This window comes from Epinephelus lanceolatus, chromosome 7 (genome assembly GCF_041903045.1).
Source record: "Epinephelus lanceolatus isolate andai-2023 chromosome 7, ASM4190304v1, whole genome shotgun sequence".
NCBI classification, from domain to species: domain Eukaryota; kingdom Metazoa; phylum Chordata; class Actinopteri; order Perciformes; family Serranidae; genus Epinephelus; species Epinephelus lanceolatus.
In genome coordinates this window covers 47045311-47070891 of record NC_135740.1, presented here as the reverse complement: position 1 = coordinate 47070891, position 25581 = coordinate 47045311, and the positions used below count along the sequence as shown (strand labels likewise).

Here is a 25581-nt window from a genome sequence, read left to right as displayed (position 1 = left end):
TCGCTTCTTTATGAAAACAAGGATTTCACTATAAAGCTCATAAAGACAAGAAAAAAAAACTGTTTGGATTTCAAGACCAATATGACCGTTTGTTACTGCACCCTGTAAATTAAAGGCCTATGAACTTATATAACACACACACACACACACACACACACACACACACACACATCCTGTTCCTGGCTCAGCATCTACATAAACCAAACAAAACCCAGCAGTCACATGTTTTCAATTTAGCCCAAAGTGTGTGTGTGTGTGTGTGTGTGTGTGTGGGTGTGTGTGTGTGTGCATGATAACCTTGGGGTGAAAGAACAAACTGGGTCACTCTGCCTGAACTTTACTTTACTTTATTCTCTACACTGCTGACAACATGATCAATATTAGTGTTTTTCACTTCAGCCATCTGTGGTTTAATGTTTCAGCTGATCATTTATGTGTGTGTAAATTATATCTTTATATATCCATTCATCTATACACCATGTATCAAGTGTTTATGTACATATATATATATACACATAACACACAAACATAAATACTAGCTATAAATAGTTGAGCTGCAGGACCTGAGGTTTAGCTTGAACTAGCTTTAGTTCAGCATGACGAGTCTCCTCAGTGTTGCTGTGACCTCCAACATGGCCGCTATCAGCTCTAAGCAGCCACCTGCAGTCCTCAGCGTCTCAGCGGGACACTGAGTGAGACACTGAGCGGGACAGCGAGACGCTGAACGGGACACTGAGCAGGACACTGAGCGAGACGCAGAGTGTTTGTTGTTTGTTCAGACTGTGAAGTGAAAACCTGCTGTGAGTCTTTGTTCAGCTGCAGCTCATCTGTCTCTTTTATCTGGACACAAAGACTCTGAGAGACACTTGGACCTGCCAAGTAAACCCACTGAACCCAGTCTGCTGCTGGAGACAGGACACGTCTGTCCTCACAGAGGGGACAAGGTGTGTTTCTTACCTCCACTGCCAGTGAACTCAGGCTGTCCAGGAGGTTGTTGGTCGCTATGGCAACCAGTTTGACAGCCTTGGGGTCGGACCTCACGTCCCTCTGAGAGACACAAAGACACATTTTTAGTTTCCAGCCTCAGTGTGAAAGATTCACTGACCTATAACATTAAACAGACACTTTATTTCACAGTCAGATTATTTTCATTTTTAAAGTATTTTTAATTTCTCTGACAAAGACTTGATTAAACATTTGATCCTGATGAAGTGAACGTGATTACAGCTCATCTGAGCAACGTCTGTACATCATGTTTTATATTTCCTGACTGCACTACATGACGTCTCATAACTGGAGTCAAACAGAAAGTTAAAAGCAGAAATACTCTGTGTACGTCATGCATCATGATCTCACTTCAGTTAAAGAACAAAAGACAAAACATCAAAGTGTCAAAAGTAAAAAACTTAATTATTACATCATAATAACTGATGCATTACTGTGCTGATCAGTTTAATGTTGCAGCTTGTGAAGAAGGAGCTCATTTTAACCACTCTGTATCCTGCTGGGTAGCTTCATCACTAACAACACACCATCATTGATTATTGATCATGTTTTGTATCAACACTCTGAATCTGTGAAGCAAATAAATCTGTCAGATAAATGTGCAGTGCAAAGTAGGGACACATTGATTTTAAAATTCTGGGTCAATACTAATGAGTTTATATGATTATTTATTTTGTTTTTGTTGTTATTTATTCCCTCTTTTATGGCAGGGAAACAACAAAATCTACTCTACAAAAAATAACTATTTTAAAAGATGAATCCTGTCATAACACGACGCTGTCTCTCCTGCTGCAGACCTGAACACAGATTTGTCATCCCAAACATTTCATTATCCTGGAAACAATATTTTGCGCTCCTGATGCATCGACAGTGAGTTAACTGCGTCTCAGGGAAGATTTCTGATTGTCTTAAACATGTTTTCTAAAGTCCCTGGGACGACAGGATGACGTTAGTTTTGGTTCCTGCTTTTTATTCTGAGACACAGAAAACATCGTCCACCTCCATCAGTGATGTCACCTTATTCACTGAGAGAAGGAGAATATCGGTCGATGTTCAGCTGATAAGTCAGTGCCTCAGAGTTAAAGTATAAAGTCGCAGAAAATAGAAATACTCAAGAAAAAGTATCTTAAACTTGTATTTAAACACAATACCTGAGTGAATGTACTCAGTAAGTTCTGTATCATACATAAGTTTATTTTAATTCATTCAAATGATTTAATGTTTGTGAACGACTTTGTGTTCAGTCCTGATTGTACTGTAGAATTATATTATATTATATTATATTATATTATATTATAAATCATTACCGATCAGCAGTTACTCTGAGTGGTGTAATATAATAAAGTAATAACACTTTGTTATGGTGCTTGAGAATTTTATTTTCTGTACTTTACCTGAGTTTATATTTTTCTGTTAACTTTCACTTTTACTCTGACACATTAACCATAAAAATATCAGTGACTTCCTATAAAATAGGGGGAAAGGAGAGAGGGAGGAGGGAAGGAGGGAAGGAGGGAAGGAGGGAGGGACCGATGAATGAAGGAATGGGAGGGAAGGAAAAAAGGATTTTGTTCTTTGAATCCTTAAAGTAGAGAAAAGACCTGTTGTTTCTTCAGGTGACTCGTGCGCTCCATATTTTAAATAAACTTTATAATCTTCAGAATTCTGACTGATTATTTTTATTAACAGCATTTACTTACTTTTACTTTTAATTACAATTAATGTCATAAAATAACTTTTGTTTCTTCGGGACAGTAACTATCAGACACTTTACTCAGATAATCACTGAAGTCTGTTCTGTGGCTCCACCGCTGGTTAAACTCGGCACATTGGGAACATTTGAACCTGATCCTCCTTTAACTTCACTGAAACTACAAACTGCAGGATTTTCTCCCACTGGAGGATTTTAAGGATTTCCCTCTCTGTTGCCGTGGGAACACCGAGTCGAGACAGAGACCCAGAGGACAGTTTGAGTTGGTTTCACACAGTCAGTCAGCAGCTCGTAGATTTCAGCGGACAAAAGAAACGACGCCTCGCTGACGTGCAGCTCGCTTTCAAACCCTGAACGCCTCCTGACAGAAGAACATTTCTCCGGGCTACGAAAACTGAGACTGTAGAGAGAGACAGGCCGGGACACGCCTCCAACTCCTACACACACTGAAAACACACACTCCAAGTACACACCTAACACACCTTCACTGTGTCACCAGGTGAAAATGTTTCACACAAACAACTGCTCAGGTTTTTTTACAGAAACAGATTAAACACAACAAATACAATTAAAAAGTACGACGTAAAAGAACTACTGATGTTCCAACGTGTCTGAAGTGTTTGTTTAAATGTTACACACACATACACACACACACACGCACACACACACACACACACACACACACACACACACGTCTCCTTCATTTAGGGACTGGTCTGTATTTATGGGGGGGGGGGCTGACTGACTGGAGGAAGATCCATGACCCTGTTTATCTTATGATGATTCTAATTTCTATAATAATATTTCATGTGTGAAAGTAAAAACATTTCAGTAGAATCAGACTCTGACTCAGAAACAGCTGAAAGCTCAGGAAGAATCCAGTAAGAGGACCTTGAGTTGTTTGTGTTTACAGACGTCTCCACCAATCAGAGCTCTGTCATGTGACCTGAGGCCCGTCAGCAGGTGAGTTCTTACCTTGATGGGTTTCAGGAAGTCCAGGTTGTTCAGGAAGTGCTCCTCAGCGTGGTTCAGCCAGGTGGGCGTGGCCTGACAGATGACATCCTGTACCTGCGTCAACACCTGTTGGTCTGAGATTGTCACAAAGTCCTCCACGCTCCGCCTCCCCGCCTTCCTGGGACACATGTCCCTCAGGTGGACCCCAAAACCTTTCAAGAGGACCTGAAACAGACGACAAGACAGGAGGGTCAAAGGTCACATTAGTTATTATTAGAAAATAAAAGTTCAGTTTAACTTTTCTGAAGTCTGAGTTCACGTCCTGACGTCTGTTAAATGTTCTCAGTGTTTCTGTTTCATGTCGTCACGAAGCATCAAGCTTTCCTCATGTTGACTCTGTGCTCACACTGAGCACGTGCAGAAGGTGTCCTCACCTTCTCCAGGTTGACGTCGGCATCTTTAATCTGTTGGACGGCGTGTTCAGAGAGTGAGGCGTCCCTCTGCAGGAACGTAGACAGGGTCTCGTTATCCTGCAGGAAATGCCTCAACTTGAATCCTGAAAAACAAAAAACACAAAGAACATCAGAAACCTGATGCTTCCTCCCCCTCCTCACCCTGCTTCTCCTACTACTACTCCCCCTCCTGCTCCTCTTTCACCTCCTGCTTCTCCTCCTACCTGTGGCTACACGTGAGACACAACTGACGCTACGGGACTGTCAGAGGAAGTGATGACCTTATTTGGCATCCTGGGAGCGAATCTATCTATAAATGAGCAAGTGAAGTTTTTCACCTTTACGCTGCCCGCTCAAGGTGGAAATGTGACGCCATTATGGCGCCTCACCGTTCTGTATAAGAGGTACGATCATGGAACAGGACGACAGAGTTGTCTCACCGTGACGCCGACAGTGGACGTAGAAACAGAACTGAATTGACGTCTGTGTCAAACAGACAGGACGAGCGTGACGTTTTGACAACATGTATATGTGCGGCAAACAGCTGGGAGATTTAAAAAGCAGCTGTTAGCAGTTAGCGGCTAACTCAAACAGTGAGGTCCAGGAGCTCCTTACCCTCCGAGCAGAGGATGAGATCAGCCGCCATATAACAGGGACGCTAAATGATTGTTACTGACATGTTATGTCACTGTTATTGTTTATAAAGAGCTGCTGACACGTATGTTATATGTCACACTAGAGGCTGACGCTGTTGTGTTACAGGCCACGCCTCTTTGGATTCTGGAACGCCTGCATGCTCTCTGTAATCCCCCACTGAGCAGTGTGATGGATGTTCCTCGTGGCGTCTCTACAGCAGGATCTCAGTGTAAAGAGCTTCTGTTTAAGTTTTACAAACAGACATCAGCTGCGTGTTGTCACAAGTCTGCAGGACAAACTTTCCACTCAGGTGGAGCTCAGAGGAAGAAACCTGCATCATGTCGGCTGTTCACATTTCATTTGGACAAACCCCCCTCCGTCCCCTCCTCATCACCCCCGCAGGTCTTTTCTTCTTCCTCTGCAGGTTTAAACAGGCAACTTGAGACAAAGTATTCGTCAGTCAACACGCTCAGTTTCATGTGTTTAAATCAAACAAAACATCAATTCAAGGCATTGAACAGAAATGTAAACGTTTGTTTTTGCTTCCTTTTTTACTGATTTGAGTCAAAGAGTTGAGACTCAACAGATATTTGTCTGTTTTAAAATCGGTGTCAGTGAGATGATCCATCCTCCTGACAGGTGTGTGTGATGTCACACAGGTGTGTGTTGGACGGTCTCAGTAAAACGTGACGTCTGATCTTGTGAAGACATTTATCAGGACATGACAGCAGCAGCTCTACAGAAAGGCTCTGAATCAGTCAGTATCTGCTGTGACATCACGCAGGGTGCCACGTCTCCGTCACACAGAGTCCATGAGGCTGTGTGAAGCTGCTGGATGTTGGCAGAAAGTGGAACACGCTGTCGGACACGCCCATCCAGAGCGTCACAGACGTGCTCAGTGGGTGACGTCTGCTGAGTCTGCAGGCCGAGAAACAACTGGCATGTTTCAGCTTCCTGTGACATGGAGCCTCGTGGTGCATCATCAGGCTGCAACATGGCGTCATGATAGTGGATGGACGGCACGACGAAGAGTCTCAGGATCTGGTCACTGTACCTCTGTGACATCAATATAATGCATCTCTATTCCAGAGCCGTACCATAACGCCACCTCCACCATGGGACACTCTGTTGACAACGCTGACATTAGCAAACGACTTGCACGCATGACGCCATCAACGCCGTCTGCCATCTGGCCAGCACACAGGTGCCCACTGAAGTTTGTTTGACAGTTTGTGCAGAAATCCTTGTTGTTCAAACCAGTTGTTGCATCAGCTGCTGGTCTCAGACGGTCTCACAGGTGAAGACGCTGGATGTGTGTCCTCCATCTGTGTCACTGTGATCACACTTCACATTTTACTGTGACCATCCTACACACACCTGTGTAGCAATGATGCACCTGTCAGGTGGATGGATCATCTTGGAGGAGAAGAGCTCACTGACACGGATTTTATAAGAGAAGAATTTCTTTTGAGTTCTTTATTTCAAACCAGTGAAAAATGGAAGCAAAAATAAAAGTCTTTAAACGTTAAGGTTTAACCTGCAGAGTCTCTTTGGTTCCTCACAGTAACTGTGCTTACAGTCTTTCATTAAATGATGTTTATCAAACGCATTAACTGCAATCTCTGAATTATTAACTAGCGTGCAGACTGACTGACTGGAGCACAGACTGGAGGTACGGAGGCCTCTCAGGGACAATCCCAGCAGACTAACAGTGTTAGTGACGGGTCAGCTGTCTGACATCAGCAGCTCTGACTGATGTGATTGGTCAAATAAGCAACAGTTTCCTCTGAGAGCTCCAACAGAGCAACACGTCGGCTTCAATCACTGAACTCCTCAGAGAATTTACTTCTCATTAAACTCCAGGAGACTCTCGGCCAATCAGCTGTCAGCTCCGTCCTGCCCGGGACTAAACTACACACATGTTCTCCTCTGCTTCCACACAGTCACTGAAATCATTCTGTTTGGTCACAGTGAGACCGTCTGAGTTTATAATCAGCTGTTACATCGACGTCTGTCTTCGATTTGAACACAGATAAAAACAGAATCATTCAGACGGATGTTTTATTGATGCTGAGTCGATGAGTCGACGTCTCCACAGTGTCTCAGGACACGACAGAGAACCGGGTGACCTTCGATCATCACTGAACAGCAACAGAGTGACTGGGCTCTAAATATCAAATATTTGTTGTCAGGCTGTCTGCAGTCGACTCGGTGGTTCGACTGAAGAGGTTTAAACTGATTCAGTGCTAACCCTCCATTAACCTTCTGTTTCTACTGTGACGTCTGAAGAGGAGTTTTGCTGAACTTAACTCCAGTTTGTTCATCTGCTCCACCATCCAGGAAGCTGCCATTGCAACACTGAACCAAAATTCAACCAATCCTTGTCAGTTCTGCTCAACTTCACTATTTCCTCCAATCACCACGACTTTTCTTTTTGACCAATCTTTATCGTTTCCTTTTAGTTTCAACATTCATAAAAAAGCACGGCAACCACAAACATCCAAAAACTGTTTAAGGTGCAGGACGACAACAAAAAACCTGAAACAGGTCTGCACACTGTCGATCCCTCAACTGTGATTTATTTGCACATTGTCAGGTGAAGTTTGGAGCCGACGCTCTTCTTCAGACTGAGCTGTTAAGATAAAGACGCCATCTTTAGATACATGTGCTCTGGTCACATGATAGTCACACAAATAGCAAATTACATTATAACCAATATAAACAAATGCATGTTATAAATGTACACTAGATATACACCAGTGTGTGAAGGCCGTTGCACACAGAGTCTGACACTTTCTCCTGTCAATAAAAGTTTCAGAACAGGTTCAATTTCCTGTGTTTTTTACCTCCGTCAGATTCTTTAGAGACGTTTGAATCAGTGGAGAAAATGTGGCGGCGGGACACAGCTGAGAGGAGACAGAGGAACGGGACGCACAGAATCATCTCATGACTCAGCTACTGTCAACAGGTCAGATAGTGAGTGAGGATGATGATGAAGAAGAGGAAGATGTGTCTCTTTAAAATAGGATAACAACATCCATCAGGAGCATCAGCTCCAAACATCACAGGAACCACAGTGTGCAGACCTTTCTTCATGTTCCCAAACTCACCGCTTGTTTCTGGTTGTGAAGACGCAGACGTGTGCGGCACAAACGTCTCACATTTACCAACAAAGATAACTGCTAAAGACTGTGAAGACAAGCCACAGATGTTCTGCACTAACACAGGGTTTAACTCTTCATCACTATTGTGGTGAAACACAGACGACGTTCACTGACAGAAACATTTCAACCACAAACAAACATCTGCAGAACGACTGAAATGTGTCGGTGACACAAAGCACTGTAACATTAGTTTACTATAAATCTTCAGGTTTACTCTGACCACAACAAGTCGCCTCCATTCTTTAAGAATTAATTTAAAAAATGACTATTTTTGCAAATTTCACCTGCTCACAGTTTCATAGCTAAAAACACCTCTAAATATCTCAAGCATCGCTGTTTTTGTAAAAAGCTGCTGTGATGCAGACACTTTAGTCCTGAGAGACGCTGTGACGTCCTGGAGGGACAGACTGTCACACTGGACAGGAACCTGTGTCTGTTTCTATCTCGACACACTCAGCTCAGCTTCAGTGTCTGATTTCTCCTGTTCTCATTCAGCTGTTGCTCAGAGGGATGTTTGAACAGTCGTGTATCGACAGGTCAGGACTCCTCCGACAGAACAAATGAACTTTTTCCACGAGGAGACCTTAATAAGTTGTGACCCTGTGAATGTGGGACAAACTGCAGCTGAACAAACTCTGTTTTCATCCACAGAGACTCGTCTGAACTCTGACGCTCAGCGTGAAGACTCTACGTGAAGCGAGACGACACGCTGAGCGTCCGTCACCTGCTGAGGTCTGGTTCTGCTCTGACGTCTCTGGTTCTGCTCTAATGTCTCTGGTTCTGCTCTGACGTCTCTGGTTCTGCTCTAATGTCTCTGGTTCTGCTCTGACGTCTCTGGTTCTGCTCTAATGTCTCTGGTTCTGCTCTAATGTCTCTGGTTCTGCTCTAAGGTCTCTGGTTCTGCTCTGACGTCTCTGGTTCTGCTCTAATGTCTCTGGTTCTGCTCTGACGTCTCTGGTTCTGCTCTAATGTCTCTGGTTCTGCTCTGACGTCTCTGGTTCTGCTCTAATGTCTCTGGTTCTGCTCTAATGTCTCTGGTTCTGCTCTAATGTCTCTGGTTCTGCTCTGACGTCTCTGGTTCTGCTCTAATGTCTCTGGTTCTGCTCTAATGTCTCTGGTTCTGCTCTAAGGTCTCTGGTTCTGCTCTGACGTCTCTGGTTCTGCTCTAAGGTCTTTGGTTCTGCTCTGACGTCTCTGGTTCTGCTCTTAGGTTTCTGGTTCTGCTCTGAACTCTGGTGTTTCCTCTGCAGCAGCAGCTCGGGGCTTCACTGAACTCTGACCAAGTGAGATCACCTGAGAAGGTTTCACCAGGTAAACCTGCCGCAGCTCGCCTCCCCGCCCCCGCTCACATCGCAGCATGATTAAAGGAAATTAAGCTTCATCAGAGGGAGGAGGAGGAGGAGGAGGAGGAGGGGCGGCAGGTCGGAGCAGGTAGAGGAAAGGAACGCCCCCCACAGAGAGAGAAAACTGCAAATTAACACACAAAGGAGGAAAATTCTTTGTGTTCAATGAGGCTGAAGAATCTGCCATGAGAACGAGGACAACCGAAAATCTGAGGAGCTCAAACTGCGGCAGAAAAGATTCAACGTCCTGACTGAAGAGAACCTCAACGACTTCAACACATTTGATTATGTGTTCCTCTCTTATTTTAATGGTTACGTTTGTAATGAACAAAAAAAACGAACAATAATGACAAATGATCACGTTTCACCTCAAGAATTTAAGAGTATTATTTCAGGGATAAATCATAATCTTTACAGTGCAGTTGTGTGAGGTGTTTATCCACAGTCCTACAGTAGACGTCAGTCAGCACCCTCCAGCTTGGAGAAGCCTAAAAACCTCACACGACCCCACGTCAAAAGATCCGACCTGTCCCTTAAACTAAGTTAGTTTCTTGCAAAATCCCCCTTTAATGAGCTTCTCTGTTGTGTTCGTTTCATCTCGTCTTTATTTCCTGTCTGTTTGTTTCAGACCTGCTGCAGTAATGATCCTGTCATCACACTGTCAGTAATAATGTCTTCAGATGGTAGAAAATAAACATTAATGTACACACAGACTGTTTTTGGAGTCTATTAAAAGCTGCAGAAAATACCTTAAGTTAAGAATTTCCTTAAAGTCCTAGTTAAGGTTTCCTCATAATGCAGTTAAGTATTTTTGGTTTTCTGCTAGTATCTGTCTTATACTTAAGAAGTGTTGCACAAAAGACCTTAGCAACCAAAGCAAAAAGAAAAAAACCTTAAGGGACCTCTGATCTATCTTAACTGCAACATGACTGAGTTTATGGTGCTAAATGAGCAGAGTGTTCTGAGAGCAGGAGAACCTGACGGAGACACTTCTGATTTTACACTTTAGATTTGACTGAATTCATTTTCATCACAGTCGTTTTCTGTTTCCTGTATTTAAGGATCAGATTTACTTTGTCGTTTGTTCTTCCTCTGATTGTATTCCTCCAGAAGTTTAATCTCTCCTCCTCTGACCAGTTTGGTTTTCTTGTCTTCTTTTCTTCTGATATTTTTTCACTATCAAACTATGAGATGACGATAACAGGCGCCACAGCGTGAGTCCAATGAAACAAACCGTCTCCATGGAAACTTCCACCGCTGTAAAACCTCTTTTAATGCAGTGAATTAGTTTTTCCTTAACTAAGGAAACCTTTAAAGGGATTCTGTGCAGCTGTGTGAGTCTCTCAGCTAAGGATAAATTAAGCCTTAAATGACATAGTTAAGGAAAAAACTTAAGGTGTTTTGTGTAACCTGCCCCTGAATCTCCCTCTGCACAGTTTACATCTTCAGCAGGACATGAAGAGTTAATATTCATCTGTTTGTTAAACTGTTTTCCTTCCATATGACCCTCATGGGCCTCTGTACACGTCTAACTGTGAGTTTAACTGCAGTCAAAATAAACTTAATGGAGTCACAACTTTATCTTGAATTTTCTGAGCCTGATGTAGGACAGGTTCTGGTCCTGACAGGTTCTGGTCCTGACAGGTTCTGGTTCAGGTTGATTCTGGTTCTAAGTGGTCCTGGTTCCTACCTGATTGGCTCTCCTGCAGCACGTGCAGGGCCTGAGAGAGTTCCTTGAACCCCTCCAGGTTTTTATCGTTCTGACTGTACAAGAGGATCTTCTTGGCGTCCGAAAACAGGCGAGAAATTCTGAAACACAGAATCAGAGAGTTTGTGGTTAAATATCCGTTTTAAGACTGATAGTTCTGGTTCTTGATTGTGATTGGCTGAGCCACATTTGAAGCCTCTGTAAAATACTCTCTAAAAACAGCATCACTGCGTCGAGTGACTATTTTGTTTTCAATGTTAAGATCAGGTGTGCCAAAAATGCTCCTTAGCTGTTCAAAAATCACTAGAAAACCCAAAATCAAGTGGCTTATATATAAATTATACTGCATGAATATAAACGCACATATATACATATATACGGTACACAGTGATGAGAGCATGATGAGTGAACCAGAGCTGTTTCAAACTGTCCAGTTAGATAAATATGTGTGTAATTAAGACCGAGGGGAGAAGCTGCAGACAGAAACACTGAAGGAAACTGAAAACAAAAAATTAAAAACAGACAGAGAGCAGGAGACACGTCTGTGCTCTGTAAGTGTTTGTAGTGTCACTGATTTTTCCAGATTTTGTTTAACTTATTTCCAGAGAGGTAAATTTCTAAATAAAAGATGAGACACTGTTTCAGAATAAAAGTCTCTGACATGTGTTCTTACATGGAGTCATTGAAGTTGCCTACGATGCCCGGAGACTCGCCCGGCGTCGGGCTCCTGAAGCACGGGTTGTTGGCGTTGCAGAGGATCCCCTGAAGCCAGGGCAGCGTGCCGGCCGACGGCATCGCTTTGTTTGGAAAATGACCTGCAGACAGGAAACAAAACAGGAAGTGACTGTTTTAGTAAAGGAATCAACAACACGACAGAAACACATTCAGTATCTGAGCGCGTCATGGTTTTAATGCCTACAGCTCCCAGCAGCAGCTGAGGATCATGGGAGATGGAGTTTTTGAATACTGCTCAGATACACGTTTAAAATCACAAACACGTGATGCTGTTTGTCTAAAATCCTCCGACTACACACCTCGTGATTATAGAAATAAATGTTAACATCTGTAAATAAAGATCTGTAATTCAACACTGTATAAACACGTGTGTTGGTGAAGATTCTCAGTCATCCAGGTCATGGTTATCGTAAGTGCTATATCGTAGGCAACTGGACGCAAGCAAGTCCAGTTGCCTACGATATAGCACTTACGATAACCACGTGTGATTTAAGCGTGTATATAACCACGTGCGATGGTGTTGGTGAAGACACACGTGCTGCTCCTCACATTTAGAAGTTTTATCTTCCTGCTGCGTTGGAACAAAGCGTCCATCAGTTCACCTGGACACTCTGCAGGTAGATAACCTGTGATTGGTTTATTATCATCTGCAGCAGCAGCAGCATCAGCAGTGCGGAGGGTGGAGGCAGGCGCTGCGACCTTTACCCCCCGCGACAAGCTGCAGCGGAGTGAAGAGACGCTGCTATCAGAGACACTGAGGAACCTTTAAGACTGCCAACTGGCCTCTTTTTAATCGCAGCAGATTAGATAAGAGGCAGATTCACTTCAGGGGTCAGTTCACTCTCACCGCTGATGTTTCACTGCTGCTCTTATCACACCAACACTCTGCTGATGAGTTATTACATCTGTTATTACACCAGCAGAAAACGGTTTTAATCACTGATTCATTATTAGTCGTTCATCAGTGCATCTCGTCCGTGTGTCACGTTTTTATCTCGCAGTCATCTGAAAATGTTTTCACTGTTTTATGAAGTTCACTTTATCATTTATCAGTCAGTCATGATGGTAGTTGGCAGATCATTTGAGTTAATCACAATGAATGATAACCAACCTTTACAGTCAGTTTCTTTAATGTAATTCTTTGTTTTCGCTCCATTTCAACAGGTCTGAGTTTCAGATCTTCGAGCCTGTTCTCAGCTGATAGTAACGTGTCTCTCAGGTGATTCGATCATAAGTGAACAGTGATAAATAAACATGTAAACGACCACCAAGATTGTGACTGTGATCACATCACTCAAACCACTTACTGAGGACGGACGCATTCAACCTCTTTTGTTTTTTGTGTAAACACTAGTGTGACGTCATCAGTGGCAGACGTGGTGGTTTTCTGGTGTCAGCACACCAACGCTCTAAAACTAAACTAAATCATGTGATGCATGACCGTTCACCCGACATAACCGCTAATGTGACAGCGAGCATGCTCGTGAAGCGCGAGCGTCAGAGTGGACATAATATCTGTGTGTGACACCCTTTGACCTTCTACTGTAAGTGATGCAGGCAGGAACGAAATCTAAGATCAAGTGTGAGTTGGAGACGTACGATATTCCCTTTCCACCTAAATTAGTGCATAAACGCAGGTTTTTTAAACACGAGAAACTGCACTAAATTTGTTGGAGTTGGGTTTTTTTTTTGGGTACGTCACGTTCAACATCACAGACAGGCTGGAAAACAGGTGAGTAAACAGTGGACAGCAGCATGGAGGCCAGTGTGACCTTTATGGTGGATACCTCTTTATAAATCTCTAACTTATTCATTCTCTCTCAAACTAGATGCAGACTGATGTGGACTGATGTTTGAGCTGCTTGGGTGTTCAGATCACCAAAGTGCAGGTTCATACAGGTGTAAACAGGCTCTAAGACTTTATGCACTCAATACATGTATTTCCCTTAAATTTTGATGACAAATTTCATCAAGTTGGTGAGCTCTTCTCCTTCTCCAAGATGATCCCTCCTCCTGCCAGGTGTGTGTGATTAAACAGCATCATAACTACACAGGTGTGTGTTGGATGGTCACAGTGAAATGTGACGTCTGATGACATCACACACACCTGTCAGGAGGATGGATCATTGTGCAGGAGGAGAGGAGCTCACTGTCACTGATTTTAAAAAAGAAATAAATCTACTGAGTAAATTAAAAAATCTCAAACCTTCGTCTCAAACCAGTGAAAAATGGGAACAAAAGTGCTTAAATTTTTGTTCAGTTTGTTAATAAAAAGTTATTTACCAAAGAAAAGAGTGAATTAAAAACATGAATAGTTTGAATGTTACTTATCTATAAATCACATCAAAGGTCTCTCCCGTGAACACATGAAGACATGAAGACATGAAGACAGCCTTCAGATAAAATCTGTCTTTTTTCAGTCTGAACTTTGAGACTCGGAGCTCAGGAGTAAAACCTGATCTCAGCGTCTGAAGTGAACTTTTCTCTCGGAGCTGCAGCGGAGCGACGAGTTTCAACACGTCTGAGCTCACATGCTGCTGAATCACTGCACAAATATTCTGCTGAAGAACTGAAAGCTCTGTGAGAGCTTCTGCTTTCTCAGAGAAACAGGAAGACGAGCGGCTTCCTGCGTGAGCTCTCAGTTTGAGTCCTGACCGCTGAACGGATCCAGAGGAGCTGGAACAATCTGGAACTCTGTGTTTCCGGTCCGTCAGGTTCTGTTCCTCCAGGAAAAAAAACACCGCCTGAAGCTCCTTTATTTCATCTGCAGCTACTGATCATTATCTGCAGCCATGAACTATGTGAACTTTATACATCTTTTTAGCAGTTACATTCTTTGGGTTGTTTTTGATTGTTTGATTTTATTTAACGTTTTCTGTCTCAGTTTTTAACAGCTTGGGGTCAGGGTGGAAATTACAGCGACATGATGGGGAGGAAATATGTGATGAAGCTGCTGAATATCTTGATAACAATATTACTCTCCATGTACAGATATCAAACTGTCCTGATGAGATGAAAGGAATTTATTTCCAACTGAACTGAACACAGAATAATGACAGTTTCAAAGTGCAGCTGGTCTCAAAGGGTCCCTGAGCGCCGTATCTCAGTGTTTCATCACGTCTTTGTTAAACAAGTCAACATCGTCAGCCATTCATCATACAGTCCAATTAGAAATGTGTCATCTCTCACTTGTGGCCAAAGAATCTTTTTAGTATGACGAGGAAAAATACCACAACATCTGTTCTGATTGGTCTAAAGGGGCGCGGCCCCTGGGCCAAATCTGGGCGTGGCCTCTCAAACCATCTTTAATTCACAGGGAAAATTAACTGATTCACTCCTGTAACCACCTCGACAGCTGTCTCCCCACAAGAGTGTTCCCCAAAAAGCAAAGCGTCCAAGGTTGTGATGGCGGCGGGTGCGTCTGTGAACGTCACTGACAGAAGTGTAAGCCGGCTTGGCGCCATGTAAACACCGTCATACTGCAGCAAGACGACAGAAATCACTGATATGACCAAAGATTTAATATCTGGACAATTTACCACCTGAAGTTTGGTGGAAATGTGATCACAGGCCCAGTTTGTCTTCTGGTCGTCCTATAAGACTCAAGCACTGTGCTGTACGACTCTGTGTTCAGACACCAACATTATCATCTTGTTGCCTTTCTGCTTCCATGATGCCCGCCCTCTTCTGTTTGTCCAAAGCCAGGCGGCTGAATGCCAGAGGTTCAACACGGTGAACTCTGTGTCACAGCAAAATCTGTGCATGTTCATCTGGGTGGCAACTGCGTCATCCCCCTGCAGCCACATTTAAAACCGCTTCCCCTCGTTGCAATAACTCGAGACTCTCAGTTACCGTACAGCGATGAGGAACAGCTTCAGATGCCAGAGAGCAGAGAACGCCTCATAACTCCCTGCATTACCTGACAGACGTCTGGGCTAATGTCCTCAAATCCTAGAAACACCTCTGTGTACATGTGCGGGGCCGCTGACTGGCCCCTGACCTCCTGTCATTTTGCACCAGCGGCCCCTGGACAAGTTGAGTATCTTGATCTGAAATCTTGAAATCTGGTGCGCACAGACTTCATTAAAGTATCTTACTGTACAACTTTAACATGAAAACACTTTTACAGAGAGTCAACACTGGCATGTTCTCACATGTCGTCCATAAGAGACATTTTGTTTACAGTGCATGTGTGTGTTCATATCTCTGATGTTATGAGTTCACAGATAACAAATTCTTGGTGGTGCTCTGTGTAGTTTCTGAGGTACAGCCCTGTTCTTATCATACAGTGTCTAATCTCAGAGCTTTTTACTAAAATATGATGAAATATATAAAAACACCATCGTCACAAACTCTGAATACAGTTTAGCAAATTTTTTTTACCTATTTGTAAATCTGCAGATTTGTGCTGAGGTGAACACTTCTAAAGGAAATTCAGAACTTCTCTACATTCACTTCAACTTTTAAGGTGGAACGTTAACTTGTAATGTTACTCAATGCATGAGTTGATGACGTGAATCCATCAGCACACCTTAAATTTCACTGTGACAACTTTGACCATCGCTTTAGTTTTTATATGACACACACTTTTAGTAATGACTTTAAAAATATAGATTAATTTGGAGCGGATTATGTGAAGGTCATATATTCTAATCCTCACTTCCTGTGGGCTACAGCAACACTAAACCCCTGAGCTTGCCTGAGAAGGACTAAATGCACAAAGCTGCTATTTTTAAATATCCCATGGAGAGAGACTCTCACTGCAGCCTGTTCTATTTTGTTGTGAAAATGTGGGCGTGCAGCCTCGTTCTGTGGACGATAAACCAGGTGCAGACTTCCATCTGTGTCACCGCTGATGAGGAAATACAGCGAGTGCTGGACGGAGCAGTGAGTGACAACAACCCCGCCCACATTTAAGAGGACTGTCTGAACAGACCGAGGGTCTAGGTACCATGTCTGAAGGCTTACTGCTGGTTCCAAAGGTGCTGCACTGAAAGGGTTTGGAGGAGACGGGGCTTAACCTGCACCCACAGCCGAGTCGTCTCACCACAACCAACCACAGAGAGGCTCTGATTACATCACACACACAGGCGGTGACTTCATTGTCTGTTCAGGACGACATCACTCGACATGTCTTTGCAGAGACTACAGAGGTTTGCTGCTGTATTAAAGTTCTGAGTGTCATAAAAAAGATGAAAAATGACGATGATATCCAGGTCGTGGTTGTGTAACTCTATCGTGACTCCATCGACCTGACCGCAGCTCGGTGACCTTCAACAGCTTTGATAATAACGTTACAGCTCTGAGATAAAGCGCCATAAACTGCTCTGATAAATAACTCAGCAGCTTCGCTCAGCACGGAGTCTTCCTCCAGCTGACCCATCAATAAGTGCAGATAATCAGGAATCAATCAGATCAATCTGAACACTGATGTCCTCACGGGTACAAGGGTCCCCACAATGCTGCTGATAATCAGCTCATTACCTGCACCCATACTCCCAGCATGCACCTGGCTACTGCTCACCCACCTTTTCAAAACCAAACATGAGAAACAACTCAGCCAAAAGTGTGAGGACACAAGGATTCATCTGCCTTTTGTTCTGTGGTACAAAGTATGGTACATGGCCAAAAGTAAGTGGACACGATGTGAGTCCAGAACGATCAGAGCTATAACAGCCGTCACTGCTCTGCAGGGGGCCGAGTATCGAGGCTCCTGATTGGTCAGAACCTCCTTTTGTTTAATGCATCTGTTGTCCCCGACAGACTTTAACATGCTCTGTTTAGAATATTTTGTTTCTGACATTTTTGCAACCTTGTGATGTTGTGCTATCTTGGCCACGTCCTAAAAGAAGAGATTTAATCTCAAAGGACTTCCTAGCTGAATACAGGTATAACAAAAATATCTAACTTGTATTTTGTTCAAGTAAAACTTCTATTAGAACCTCTGCTGAGCCGTGATGATAACTCCAGTCTGGTGTTTCAGAGGACAGCAGTGTTGTAGTCAAGTGCGTTTAATGCAGAGGGGTTCCTAATAATCTGACCACTTTGTGTCTGCATTTAAAACCTCATCACATTGTTTTGTGTGTGAAAGACTGGATGTAAAACAGCTGACCTGTGGAGCTCCTGCTGAGCGTGTCGTCAGGTGAGCTGCGGTCGTTCACACTTTAATCAAAGGACGTTTTGTCTCTTCATCTGTCTCTGAGACGACGGCCATTTTTACAACTGATTCACACTCTCAGGTGTGAACGGCGCTCTTTCAGTCCCACTGAGTCAACGATCAGCTGACGGCTGTGTGAACTACATCTTGTTATATTCATATTTCTGTTCAGACTCAAACGCTGAGTGTTTCTGTGTTCAATACAAAGTGTGAATAAAGTTTATACACTCACACTCATGCTGCTCGTACGGAGGGTAGTTGAGCCGCACGGCGATGAGGATGAAGAAGATGAAGAGCGGCCAGAGGATCTCCACCAGGAGCTGGAGCTGGAAGACAGGAAGTGACAGGAAACCATCAGCAACACACACGAATACAAAAACACACACACACACACCATTAACACACACAATCTCCACCAGCAACTGAATGAGTCAGCAAGATGCAACAACAGACAGGAAACCATTAACCACAACACACACACACACACACACACACACACACTCTGCAGCAGCTTCATGTCTTTATTATTAGAAGTCATTCATAATAAATGACGACTCATCGATCGATCGTCTTTAGACTCTGAGCAGCAGAAAAACTTCACATTAAACCGTGTCCACATGGCGTTATTTGTCTCAGTGTCTTTTTTAAATTGTCTCCAGTGAGGACACGGCATCTTCAGGCGTCTTCAGGTGTCTTCAGGCATCTTCAAGCGTCTTCAGGCGTCTTCAGGCGTCTTCAGGCATCTTCAAGCGTCTTCAGGCATCTTCAGGCGTCTTCAGGTGTCTTCAGGCATCTTCAGGCGTCTTCAGGTGTCTTCAGGTGTCTTCAGGCATCTTCAAGCGTCTTCAGGCGTCTTCAGGCATCTTCAAGCGTCTTCAGGCATCTTCAGGCGTCTTCAGGTGTCTTCAGGCATCTTCAGGCGTCTTCAGGTGTCTTCAGGCATCTTCAAGCGTCTTCAGGCGTCTTCAGGCATCTTCAAGCGTCTTCAGGCATCTTCAAGCGTCTTCAGGCGTCTTCAGGCATCTTCAAGCGTCTTCAGGCGTCTTCAGGCGTCTTCATCACCGGTGTCTTTTCTTCAAAGAGCTCCGGCTTCTTCGTGCGAATGCTCCGAGCGCTTCAGGCCACCAGGATCTTGGATAGAGACACCGCCTCAACATGCCCTGTCTTCTGTTCATTATTACAGTTCCTCTTTGAATTAAAGGTTTTCATTATACTGAAATTTTATTTTATATCAGTCATCTGACGAATAAATGGACCGACTGATTCCAGTGGAAAACCTCTGAACTTTTCAGAAAGGTGCTGATGTCATCACTGCGGCTCCTTCAGCTGCAGACTGACCTGAGCTGAATGAAACCATCTCTACAGAGACAGAGTCCGTCTGTGGAGCAGGTCAGTGGACGCTGAATGTTGCTGCTGAGTGTTTTTACCTCGTACGCTTTGTAAGCTTGTTGTTAACGGAGTAGTTAACCCTCTGAGTAGATATAACAGCAGCTGGAGCTGCAAGTGTCCCGCCCTCCACCAGCTACATGACTCTTCCACCATCCGTACATCAGTGCACGACCGTCCTCTTTGCTCCTTGGTCCGAAAGTGAAAGTCCCAATGAAACTGCTAAGTTAGCCATTAGCTAGCTATGTAGTATCAAATGAGATGTGGTTAATGTTAGGGTGACAGGAAGGCTACATATCCTTACTTATGCTAATGCTAACGTTAGCGTGGTGATGGTAATGAAGGGGAAAATTCAGGGTTCATGATGTAATCACATTACTTATTAAGTCAATCACGTGTTCATATATTATGAATTATAACACTGCAGTGTAGCAGGGTTAACATGGCCGTCATGATTATAACTGTAAAGATTATAAATCAGTAGAGAAACTAAGCTGTTATTAGGAAACTGTGACCTTTGACCTAAGGATGGGGTCGGCAACTGTTACGATCCGAAGAGACATTTTAATCCAAAAAGAATAATTTAAAAAAATGTTTTGGTGCTACGAAACATATTTGAGCCTTTAAATGAAAATAACACAACCTGTTAATTATAAATGAGCCGATCAACACGTGAGGATTCATCAATATGTTTTATTGTGTCTCTGCAGCAGGCTGCTCGTTATTATTTGGTTCTTTAACTGCAGAGTTTGAGAGGCTCTTCAGGAATTACCAAATTCTCTGTTTTCCTTCAAGACTTTTACTTTTCAGGGGTTTAGGATCCACAGCCAGCCCAGTGAGACTCAAGACGAGCCACCACTACTGAGGCTCAGCAGAATGTCGAGGAAACACTGGGCTGTGACGAATGACGCAGGTTTTAAGTGTTTTTTAATCAGTGTAAAATCGACACATTTTTACATTTGGAGAAAGTAATAATTCCTTTGACTCTACAACAATAGCAATGTTAAAAGCCACAGGGAGCCACTGGAGAGGAGCTGAAGAGCCACACATGGCTCCAGAGCCACATGTAATCGGACCCCGACCTCAGCACTCCCTCAAACTTGGTATTCCTCCGGTGGTTTTGCACTGAGTGTTAAAGTTGGGAACAAGATTTAACTTTCAACCGTTGAAAATTAGACGAACTAGACTGACTGATAATCAAAAATGACACCATGCAGAATGTGCCGTTAATGTATTTTAATATCATTTGTATTTTCTCTCTCACAGCTGTAAAGATGGACACTAACAGTCTGCTGGTGTTACACTGATATCACAGCACAGAGACCCCTCTGTCTGAGAGGACTTTTGTTGTTGGACATAAAATCTATCTGCATGTCGATATATTTCAGCTCTGCTTAGCTGTTCATATTTTTCAGTGTCACAACATGATGATTAATTTGAGAATTAGTCAGTTAGAAACCTGCAGTGTAACGTTAGTCGTGGTCACAGCTGTGTCAGCAGAAACAAGGGCAAATAAAAGGTTTCTCCCTCAATCAGTGATGACAAACATTAATATAATGATTAATATCATCTGAGTTTGAAGTCACAGTTCAGCGTGACGTCTTCTGTAGCTTTGATTTTGGGGCTAAAACAGAGATCAGGTGAATAAACAGTTCTTTAGGTGACCGTTTTTCTAGCGTATCCAGAAAGTGACCAGACGACTCAACACGAGCCGACTCCAGCAAAACACATCAGGCACACAACACACTGTGACACAGGACCACGTTTTGAGGGAGTCTCTTGTGACTTCCTTCATACTGACATGAAGAAATGAATAAGTGAAGCAGTGAATAAGTGAAGCAGTGAACAAGGTGAATAAGTGACTGACCGTCTGTCGTCGTCTGTAGGTGAAGTTCTTCCACAGCAACAGTCCCAGCTGTGTCGAGACAGACATGTCTCCCGCCGTCACTCAGCCAACGCTCAGCCTCAATCAGTGTGAGTCGCTCGCTCTGCAGCAAACACACACATGAATGAGCCAAGAAACCTCACACAGGTACAGAGGTCAAAGGTCACAGCAGATGTTACAAACTCCACCCACTCCTGCTCACACACACACACACACACACACAATGACTCCAGTACTCTGTTGATCTCTCTTCCTCAGAGTCTGTTCTGATCAATATCATCCTGATTGATCAGTGTGATGAGGCTGAGAGGAAGACCATGAGTCGGGGGGGGGGGGGGGGGGGGGGGTGGGGTGCTGAGTGGTTTTACACACTTGCAAATGCACTCAGACATCAGACGACCCCCCCCCCCCCCCCCCAACTCATTTACACTCTTTGAGCTGCAGCTCCTCATTCATTCACAGGAAACACTGAATAATGATGCCAGAGCATTTACACACACACACACACACATACACACACACACACACGTGTCACGTCCATGTGACGTAGTACTGAGGTCTGATTCCTGATCAATGACTGATCAATCAGCAGCAGCTCCAAACACAGATCCTTTTTATTTAAAAAGTCACTTTAGTTAAATCAAACCTTAAGATTATTATTTTACTTTAGAACTTTGTTTTCTCATTTTTCATTTGGATTTTTCTTCATTATCACATTTAAATTATTTTAGGAAGTTTTTTACACACATATTAACAGTAGCAATAAAGATGAATGACAGTGTAATACATTTTTAAATATGTCTTCTTTATATGTACATGTTTGTGTTTGAATACACTTGGACATATTTTGTTGGATTTCATGTTAATTCTGACTGTGTGCTTTTTAAATACAAAAATACAAAGTTAAATTAAACTTGTTGTAAAGAAAAGAAACAGATGAGACCAGCAGCAGAGAACAAACGTTATCGAGCACATCTGACTTTTCTGTTTCTCTGTGTGTCTATTTATCGATTATTGATCAGAAAGAGTGACTGATCTCAGACACATGTAAAGTCTCCACAGACAGAATCCTTTAAATTTTCTTTTTCTAATCAGGACTGAAGCTGCTCGGACGTCTGCGTCTGTCCTGGACTCACAAGGACAATTTAAAGTCTGATTCTGTTTTAGCTTCTCATAAGTTAATCTGACTTTTTTTTCTTACCAAAAATATGACAATATTAACCTTTTCACTTTATACAAACACACAGATCAGATTATCAGAATCAGAAATACTTTATTGATCCCCGAGGGAAAATGAGTAAATGATCCCTTAACAGTTTGTAAATGTGTAACCTTCGTGATGTCAGCAGTTACTACAGGTTTACTGTGATCAAACTGAGACAGTTACATGAGGATTAAATAAAGTTTGTCTGCAGCTCTTCAGTGTTTTAAATAATAAACTGATTAAATCAGTGATGAGCTGCTGCAGCGCCCCCTGCAGACACACACACACACACACACACACACACAGACTGCAGCTCCTGATGAATAAAACTATAACTTTGATTTGATCTTTAAACACACACACAGAAACATATTCACCCTCAGATATGTGATTAAATGAATGATGTGATGAGAGCTGAGTGTGACTGTAGAGCAGCAGCTCAGATCTGATGTGAGGACACAGAAACACATCTATGATTCTTTTCACTGGATTTATTTTAGTTTTTCAGTTTTATCTTTTAGCTTTAAGTTGTTTCGTCCTTCTGTTTCTGTGTTTGTGAAGCCGCCTGTTCAGAGACATTTAGATCCCAAGAAGAAGAAGAAGACAATTACAAAGGCGTGAAGTGTCTCCTCTCCTCTGATCAAACATGTTCAGACTTCACATCAAAGATTTTCAGGAGTTCAGAGCTGCAGGTTTGTTTCACTAGAGTCCAGACCGAGTCAGTAAAGTTTAAATAAAGTGTGTGAAAGAGATCTGTGAAGGTTAATAATGTGACCTGAAGGTGAAATAAGATGAATTAAAGGTGAAATACCGTGTCGCTGATGTGTCGACGGTCCTCCTCCGTCCTCACTCAGGAGCATCTGCTCCTCATCGAGATGCAGCTGAAGCCTAAACTCACCGGGGTCAAGTGAATGCAACAAGCTTTCACACCACTTCCGCTCTCAACTTCAAAATAAAACACCCTCCGACACAGAGAGTGATCTCACTGTGGGGTTCTCTTGTCTGACTGTGTCTTATCATGCAGAATAATTTATTAGAGTACATGCGTAACACTGTAATAATATCTGATTTGTATAAATATAAACATAACTTAAAACTTAAAGGTTCGTCATTCATCGCTTTCACCATTTGAAATTGATTTAAGATCAATCTTTAAGGAAAAAATAAAGAGTGCAAGATGGAATAAGTTAGCTGCGTAAGCTACTGTCGATAGCAACATAGCATATGTAGCTAAGAGATGGTAGAAGTACCCACATAGCTACTGTCAATAGCTCATGTAGCTATGTCGCTAAGTAAGAGATAGAAAAGGCTAGCCTTATGGCTATGGTGACTATGTCGTTAATTAAGAGATGGTAATAGTTACAACTGTTCATTCTATGAAACGGGTGCCATTTCCACTTTGCAATTTTCAAAAATTTCATAAAGGGCAAACATTTTTTTTAAGAAATCCACAATATGAAAGACATGTTAAACCTCCATGTAAACATATTTTCCCACCTCAGGCATAAAATATTTTTTAATATTACACGTTTTATTCAGACCGGGGAATCATTCTTGTACCACCCCGTCGCGGACAATATGCACACAATATGAGTAGTAATACATTAAATCATTTTTAAAAATCTAATGTTTTCCTACCAGTAGAATGTCCCTTTTTTGGATACTACCAATTAAAACCATTTTATTTAATTAGTTTTTTTAATTTTCAGATTCTTAATCTTGAAATATGAATTTGACCTAATTTAATTAGTCAACAAAATAAGAGCACTATTGCACATTAATGTATGAAGCATTTCACTCCCTTTCCATCATTTTTAAAGAAAATTACACTGTGATGGGGTAGTAACTCGTGACGGGGTGGTAAGTCAAATTGAGGGACACACACAAATCATAACTTTTTTACTAAAAATAATATTTCTGTTTTGTATAAATATAATTTATGGGATCATGGATATGCATTTAATCATAAAAATAATAAAATTTTGATCAAAAAATACGATTTTTTTGTTGATAATTTACATGCAAATTCCATGTTGGCCATTGTGGACATGGCAAAAATGGCCATGTACTAATAAAAAATGATTAAAAATTGTGTATTATTCTTTTAGAATAGCACTGTCTCATATATTATGTGGTTAAGAACACTTCAATTAATAACTTTAAACTTTGGAAATACAATTTGACACATTTTTGTGCTTTATGAATCTCATCAAATGTTTCATAGAATGACCCATTAGCTAAAATGACCTTTTCATGATCTGCAGACTTGATATTTTACGTTAACAAAGTTAATCACACAGTCACTCCTGTGGACAGCTTATGGTAGCTTTGTAGCTAGGTAAGAGATGGTAAAAGCTAGCCACATGACTACTGTCAACAGCTTATGTAGCTATGTGGTCACATAGAGGTTAGCCCCTTAGCTGCCACTGATGGCTAACAGTAGCTATGTTGCTAAGTAAGAGATGGAACTAGCTAACTGCATAAGCTACTGTGGTCAGCTTATTCAGCTATGTTGCTAAGAGTGTGATGGAAAATAATATAAACTACTCTTGATAGCTTACGATAACTTAATTTGTCGCTAAGTAAGCGACAAATTAAGACAAATTAAGCTAACTGCATAACCCATTGTTGACAGCTAATGTCGCTATGTTGCTACATAAGAGAAGCTACTGTCGAAAGCTTAAATAGCTCTGTTTTTAAGTAATATATGGGGTGCATTTGTAAACCCAACCTGACAAACCAGAGCACAGTTGTTGGAAATGAAAGAGCGTTCTATTTCTACATTACATGAATTAACAAAGTTAATCACACATTCATTCTGCTCAGCATTCTGCTGCTCCGTCTCCCCAGACAGAGTGTCCAGAGTGTGTTTGCCATTTTGAGAGCGCAGTGCTCTGAATTCATTAACGGTCCAATCTGAGCCACTCTAATAAATAATAATAATAATAATAATAATAATAATAATAATAATTTACTCTAGACTAAATAATTCTGAAAGTACCCATGGTAAAAGCTACCCACATAGCTTCCATTACTAGCTAACAGTAGCTATGTTGCTAAGTAAGACATGGTAAAAGCTAGCCTGATAGCTTATAGTAGCTTTGTAACTAAGTAAGAGAAAGTAAAAGATAGGCACACAGCTACTGTTGATATCTAATGGTAGCTATGTTGCTAAGGAGGAGATAATAACAGCAGCGGTGCCCACTAGCTCACCTAATAGATGGGTCTCCTCTTGTAAAAA

The 25581-nt window shown here is 42.3% G+C and overlaps 1 protein-coding gene across 2 annotated transcripts in view; it reads right to left on the bottom strand.

Moving 5' to 3' along the window:
• Nucleotides 1-23239, bottom strand: part of abca1b (ATP-binding cassette, sub-family A (ABC1), member 1B) — a 43584-nt gene extending 20345 nt beyond the window's left edge. For both annotated transcript variants that reach the window (XM_078169594.1, XM_078169595.1), the window contains exons 1-8: nt 23152-23239; nt 21119-21239; nt 18098-18191; nt 11647-11788; nt 10956-11074; nt 4105-4226; nt 3692-3895; nt 958-1047 (exon numbers count right to left, since the gene is read on the bottom strand). In XM_078169594.1, coding sequence (XP_078025720.1) covers nt 958-1047; nt 3692-3895; nt 4105-4226; nt 10956-11074; nt 11647-11788; nt 18098-18191; nt 21119-21184 — 837 coding nt within the window. In that variant the 5' untranslated portion in view covers nt 21185-21239; nt 23152-23239. The remainder of the gene's footprint in view (nt 1-957; nt 1048-3691; nt 3896-4104; nt 4227-10955; nt 11075-11646; nt 11789-18097; nt 18192-21118; nt 21240-23151) is intronic.
• Nucleotides 23240-25581: the final 2342 nt, after the last annotated feature.